General features: G+C 50.7%; 1 protein-coding gene across 1 annotated transcript; it reads right to left on the bottom strand.

Moving 5' to 3' along the window:
* Positions 1 to 466: 466 nt before the first annotated feature.
* LOC139774311 (toll-like receptor Tollo) lies at positions 467 to 7135 on the bottom strand. Its single transcript, XM_071709510.1, has one exon. The coding sequence runs from the start codon at positions 6647 to 6649 to the stop codon at positions 2630 to 2632; it is 4020 nt and encodes a 1339-aa protein (XP_071565611.1). The 5' UTR covers positions 6650 to 7135; the 3' UTR covers positions 467 to 2629.
* Between the last annotated feature and the right edge of the window lie 290 nt (positions 7136 to 7425).

Below are 7425 nucleotides of genomic sequence, written 5' to 3'. Positions count from 1 at the left end.
AAACTAAAGTCGGGCGATGTCGTTATTCGTGGTATTAAGCGGCACAGAACACAAATCCATCGGGCTAAAGTAGGATATATCCGAGAATATGGTACTTATATGTTGTCGCTCGCCTATCATTATCGGCATATTAGAATTGAATAATCAAATTTACATAATAATTCGACTATAACTGATGCACCATCTATTGTGCAAAAATGCATTTATTGAAGATATCGACCAGCGAATAATTACGTAAATGCGCGATACACATTCCTTTATGTCAATATATGAGAATCCTCTTCTCTTATCTAATCTGTGGCAATATTAATCACGTGCAGAAAATTGAAAATAGATACTCTCCATATCAATACTGATTTTACATGTTATTAAAGTAATTTTTATATCGTGTTATTAATATCGGATTACTTTTGCAATTTTACAATTGGAACGGGAATTTTGTAGGATTGATTAAACGCGATGACTATTTTTTTTTTTTATAAAACAAACGTGTTTATTTTCATGATTCTTTGCTGAAATGGAAAGTGGCAATTAATTTAATACGTATTTAACAGACTGTGAATATATAATGCGTGATTCGATGAGCATATTTACAATAATACAATACAATTAGAATTATACAGTCCTAAACGCGCAATTATAGTTAAGATGTATCCACGACCAGTTACGTTTCCAGCAACGCTGGTCTTCGGTGTGCTCGGAAATGTGCATGATTATATTTACAAAATTAGATACAATATTTACAGAGAGTTTACTTACGGACTAATAAGCGTTATGCGACCGTTACTTCACCAAAGACAGTCGTGAATCTTTAGGAACAAGCTCTCGCGAGACGTCTGTCTTTTCTTTCTGTCATTTAACACTTGATGATTCGTTATTCCACTTCATCGCGAGTGATTGACGAACAAACGACAGGAATGGCAAAGAGGGATGCGCCTCGGGTCCCAAAGAAGTGTCAGATGCGCGAGGAACTTTATCTTAAGATTTCTTGAATCGTAATACGGAAGGAAAAATATATTCGTACTATCTACATTAGTCTTGTCGAAAATTATTACGATTACGTACTTGACAAAATTTCACGCGTTATATTTATAATAATTCGAAATGTTACTATGTAAAAATGGTTTCTTCGACATTTCGATGCCCATTCCGAAATCAAATGGATGAACGAAAAAGCGATATTCATATACAATATTCGTACGTATATGTACGTATCACTTCTCTCGTGTAACGTTATTCGAGTATCGAAAAAAAAATATATATATATCTATATGTATATATAAATATTCGCAATTAAGTTGTCAAACGCATAATACGGTTATATCGCTAATAAAATAAAGTATCACCGTGTACGATATAAAATAAATGCATTCGTCCAAGCGTATTTAAAATAAATATTGATAAAGAACTCTTTTTATATTCTCTCTTGTACGTTTTCTAATACCGTTACAAATATTACAATTGTTCCACGTATGTTGTTTGACGTGAATGATGTTAGAGACAAAAATTATCGACACGATTTAATTAATATTCACAAAATGATCGTGTTGTGCGTCATAACATCAGTCCCCATATTACATTTAGCTATTGCCATTATCATCATTATTCACCGCGTTCATCATATATATCCATACCACAAATATTGACGAATTTACTGACAGTTATGACAATTAATGCAAATCGAAACAGCACGACTCTAAATCAAAGAATTCGTATGTGAAAGGGATCAAATGACAAAACATTTAAATTGGCGACCTATTCATCGTAATGAAACAATCAGTAAAATTCGCTCAGTTGCTTTTGATCGCGACCCAGTTTCGGGCCACGATGATTCATCATGATTTCGCGTGGCGAAATAAATTAGTCGACGTAGAGACGCGCGAAGGAGATTCGCGAGAAATTAGAGAGCGCGGGTGTACGTTATATATACACAGATAAATTAATGTCGATCCTCAATTTCATCTCACGCGACGTCTCGCTCGCTAAATCAAAGCGCAAAAAAATCTAGATTCTCGCCGATGCCGCGTCGGTTATTTACAAGATCTATATACGAGGGGAAAGCGGCCCTCGGAACTCGCGTTCCGTGAGTTTCGAAACGGGTATTTGGTCGTGATTTGGAAGAACATTGCGCAACGACGTGAAAAAGAGATATCGAGAAAGGAACGAAGAGTGACGATCGCGCGCGTCTCGCGTATCCCTAAAGATTTTGGGAAAGAAAAGTCAAGCCTTTAAAATCTATCGTCGTACATTGTGATAATAAGCACAAGGCATCGAATCGATTTCGTACGTATATAATATTATGCGCGCGTGTTGCGAATGGATCATCCGTTCGCGGCCGAGTGGTTCATTCGGGGCGATCGACCCCGAAGTGGAAGAGTTAAAGCGCCTCAGTCGGGGTGACGGTCGATACGTCGCGAGTATTGGGAATACTGTACAAGTGTAGTCACAGTTTGTCCTGAAGCGAAGGAATTTTTTTTACATCTCGATCTCTCCTAGTGAGAAACATCGCGATACAGCCGGACGACCGTGTCTCAGCGGGTACCGGAAGCGAGACGAAGACCGGAAGAAAAAAGGTGGGGGAGTCGGTCTATCTCCTGCCGGATCGGAGCACGATCGCCGCCCTTCTGCGCTAGACGAAGTAAGTACGCGGATTGCCTGGATGCGCGGGAGCGAGGGCCTCCCCGGGTGGCGCGGTGGGCACCACCGGCGGTTCCGGTATGGTGCTGTAGAGATGGCTGCCTCTCGAGGACAGACTTGCCGGACGGCCGTTACCGGCATGCAGCGCGCTGTAACCATGCTGATGCGGATGGTGAGGGTGATGCTGGTGATGCTGATGCTGATGCTGATGCTGATGTTGATGCTGATGTTGATGCTCCGCGCCGCTGTCCTCGTCCTCGGTGCGGCTCGACGCCGAACTGACGTAGGTAGACTGCGTGGGTGTCGGCGTGGGTGCATGATGCACCGGCGCGACCAAAACGCCATTAGGCTTGGTCCAAACGTCCACGGCAGCGGAAGGCGCCGCGGTGTACCGCGTCGGCGTGCGGTTGCGGTCGTTGACCTTCTTGCTGTCACGTCGCTTGTCGACCGAGTCCGGCATGGCGAACCTGAGCTTCTCCCAGAACCTCTTCTCGCCCCAGACTACCACCGTGCACGTCTGCAGCAGCAGCTGCAACTCCGGGTCCCGGGTGGGCGTCTCGGTAGCGAGCAGCACTACAACTCGACGCTTCCGCGAGGTCGGCCTGATGTTCTCGAGCGCCGTTCTCAGAGCGGCGCGGAACTCCGCGTGTTGCCATTCGTTCGCGAGGAACACCGGTGAGAAGATTATCACGATGCGTCGCGCGGAAGCCGCGGCCGGCGGTAACGCTTCCTGCGGCCTGGCCGGCGGCAAGTCACGCCAATGTAAACAGAGAGCCAAGCCAGCCTGCTCCAACTCAGCCGCGAGGAATCTGGAGACGAAGTCCTCGTCGCGCTCGCTGTAGATGATATAACCGTCGTACAGTCTGTCTCTCTCCTCGTCGGGCGGCGCCGCCATCTTGCCGAGTCGCAGTCCGTAACGCGCGTGGGCCCACAGTCGCACGTCTTGACGGAAGACGAAGGCCAGGGCGATGAAGAGACAAATTGCGATCACGGCTACCAGTGCACCAGCGAGCAGGGGCACGAAATTACTGCCTAGCAGCGGGATTTCCTGGATACCGCGACTCACGGCTTCCGTGGACGGATCACCGCATCGCTCCATTGCTTGGGCGAGGGTCTCGATACCGTCGCGACAGTACATCTTCTCCGGATCGCCACGATGCTCCGCGAGCCAGGCGCGCAATCTAGCAGCGTTCCCGCACTCGCAGCTCCACGCGTTGCCCTCCAGCGCGACTTTGGTGCCGTCACCGACGCTCGGCAAGGCCTCCCACGGTCGGAAATCAACGATACGATTGCTGTCCAGTCGCAGCACCTCGAGATTTCGCATCTTCTTGAAGGTCGTGTTGCCCACGGTGGCAATCGCGTTGTGATCCAGATACAGTTCCGACATGCGTTCCAGCTGATCGAATTCGAAGCCCCGCAGCTCCCGCAACGCATTGTCCTCGAGATGAAGAACGCGCAAGGCGCCGACACCGTTGAACGTGCGATTGTGTATCGCGATGATACCGCTGTTATTCAGATACAGCACCTCCAAGCGACGTTTGCCGATGAAAACGTGGCTGCTCAGATCGCCCAGCTCATTACCATCCAGATAGATCTCCGTCGCGTCCATGGGTATTCGCTCCGGCACGTGTTTGTATCCGGCGTTGGAGCAGTCGACGACGTTGCTGGACCAGCTGTGATCGTGATAGCACGAACAATTGTCGGGACAGGTCATCTCGCAGTCGCACGCGTCGAAGTCGCAGCAGTGACAGAGCGCAAAGCAGTGCGTGTCGTATCGGCAGAGAAAGTCCTTCGACTTCAAGGACAGCAGAGGACGCCGCGGCGTGGCGCGAGCGTGCACCATGTCGCACGTGACGGCGTCGAGGTCCATAACGCGCGGATAGTGACGTAGCCGGGCCATTTCGTTGATCCGCGGTAGCCACTCCATGGTGCAGTCGCAAAGAATGGGATTGTCCCCGATATAAAACGCAGGAAGTTCCTTGTTCTCCGGCATCGATTGCAGACTGAGGGCGGCGACCTCCAGCTTCCTGATCTCGTTGCTGTAAAGCACCACCTTCTCCAAATTCGGCTTCTGCGAGAACGTGCCGGCCGCCACGCTGCGTAACTTGTTGTTGTTCAGGAACAGCATCTCCACGCTATCCGGCACGTTGACATCCTTAATCTCGGTGATGAGGTTGTAGCTGGCGTCCAGCATCTTTATCCGCAGATTGTTGCGCACCATGTAGTAATTCCCGAGCTCGCTTATTTGATTGGCATGTATATCCAGCCACTCTATGCTGGACGGTAGATGGCTGTAGTCGAACCACAGCAGCTTATTATCGGACACATTTAGCCAAACGAGAGTCGAGAGACTCGTGAAGGCGCCTCGTATCTCCGTCAATTGATTTCCGTCCAACCTTATAACCCGTAACACTGGATTATTCGAAAAAGCGCTCTGTTCCACGTGACGAATGAAATTATTCGCTAGATTGAGTACTTGCAACGCCGGCAAGGTAGCGAATGCCTCGCGCGAGACGTTCTCCAACTTGTTGTCCACCAAACGCAATCCGTAGACTTCATTTAAACCGGTGAACGAGTCGTTGTCGATTCTCGACATTTGATTATTGCCCAGATCGAGAGTTTTGAGTGAGTGCAACACGCGAACCGCGTAAGGAACTTCCGACAGAGCATTTCCACTCAGAGAAAGATCCTGGAGATTCGTGAGATTGGTGAACACATGCCTGTGCAAGACGCGCAGTCTGTTGCTGTCCAGGAAGAGTTGTCCGAGCGCGTTGAGACCGATCGTGTGCACCGGCTCGAATCTGGCGATCTTGTTGTGCGAAAGCGTTAAGGAATGCAAATTGATGAGCGAGGCGAAGCAGCCGTCGACGAGCGTGTCGATATTGTTATGCTCGAGCTTCAGGATCTGCAGGCTACTCAGGCCTTTGAAGACAACCGCGTCGATTTTCATCAAGTCGTTGAACGACAGATCGAGGACGACGAGACGGGTGAGTTGCGAGAAGGTGTCGCGTTTCACCCAAGAGCTCGTCAGCATGTTATTGCTGAGATCCAACTCCTGGAGCTCCTCGAGACTGTCCAGCAGTCCGGGCGCCAATACCGTGAGGGAATTGTTACTGAGTATCAGCTGTCTCAGTTCTCTCGTTTTGGAAAATAGTTCAGGTGGCAGTGCGACAAGTTTATTGCTAGACATGTTGAGAATTCGCAGAGACGTGAGGCCGGTCAGAGCGTTGTCATCCACGGAACCGATCACGTTATCCTGTACCTTCAGCACGCTCAGGCTGTGCAGGCTGCTGAGCGCGCTGTCGGGCAAGGCACTGAGGTCATTATTACTGATGTCGAGAATTTCGAGATTCGGCGTGCAGGATTCGCTCCAGTCGGCGAAGCCCAGAGACATGATGTCCTGTAACTTGTTGCGCGTCAGGTTCAAACTCACGAGACTCTGCACCGGGCAGAACAGTTCCGACGGCAATGTCCAAAGATTGTTGTCGGTGAGATCGAGGTGTTGCAGATTCGTCAGGCTGCGAAGCGCATCGCGATGGAGCTCCAACGTCATGGTCGACCAATCGCCGTTGTGCGTTCGCAGGGACAAACTGCGGAGATTGTGCACCGGGGTGAATACCCCGCCGGGCAAGTACCGGATCTTGCAATAATCGACGCGCAACTTCGTGAGACGCGGCAACGGCACCGACAGAAAGCCGTGCGGCGCCTCGAGTTGACTCTCGAAGAACAACACGTCGCTGCATTCTAATCCCAGCGACGTTATCGTGTCCACCTGAATCGCCGAGAGATTTCCAATCAGATCGGGCACGTTCGCGATCGTTCTGACCTGACACGCCAGAACCTTTTCCGCGTCGTCGTCTTCCTTTCTCCACTCGCAGCCGCTCGGAGCCTGCGAGAGGCTCGTGATGCTGCGCCCGTGCACCGTGCAGTGATCCAGCGTCAGGTACAGAACAGCGATCGTCGAAAGGATCGCCGGCCGCAACCACGACGCTACGCGACGACGCGCTTCCATCCTGGATGTTCCTGTAGTCGCACACCTGTAGCCGGAAAATACTCGCGCGGGTGCTCGAGAGATCGGTCACACCGTCACGCACTCATGGCTACGGCACTCTGTTTCAACTGTACACTACTTCGTTTCACGCCACGCCACACAGGCAAGAAGGAAGCAAAAAACACGATTCGTATTCGGCCGACTCTACCGATTCCCCGCGCCGTCGGCGAACACGACTCACACTGGCACCGACGCGACGACCCCCGACCTCGTCGTCCGCTCGCGCGAATCGCTCGAACACCGATCGCTCATCCCCGACGAGTGAGAACGCGGAGCGACCACCAACACACAACAGACGCGGCGGATATCCTACTGCCGTGACGATGACGACGTGATTACGTGCGACGACCCGAGTGACGACGGCTGCGTCCCGGGATACAACGACACTCCACCGCGGCGGTCGGAGTGCAACTGACTCCGAGACGGAGTTCACGTTCTATCGACGATCACGGGTATACCCTGTATAACTAGCAGCGTGCGGTTGCCTTCCCCTTCTCTCGCTCCGTTCCCACCACCATTGCCATTGCCCCACCGTCCGCAGGATGTACCCCTTCCATTTTCCTTCAACGTGCTACACCGGTACGGACACACAGAGACACCGGTGCTCGCGAGAGCGTTCCTCTGCGAACGTTGAATGCCACGGGCGGCTGCTTGCCTGCCTTCTTGCCTACCTGCCTGACTGCCTGCCTGCCTCGAAGATGCAACAAACCAGCTGACTGACAACATTACTCTCCTCT

This window comes from Temnothorax nylanderi, unplaced genomic scaffold, assembly GCF_030848795.1.
Source record: "Temnothorax nylanderi isolate EJ_2023f unplaced genomic scaffold, tnyl_v1.0 TNYL_tig0077_pilon, whole genome shotgun sequence".
NCBI classification, from domain to species: domain Eukaryota; kingdom Metazoa; phylum Arthropoda; class Insecta; order Hymenoptera; family Formicidae; genus Temnothorax; species Temnothorax nylanderi.
Note: the sequence above shows the minus strand (reverse complement) of the source record. Positions and strands in the feature narration are given on the sequence as shown.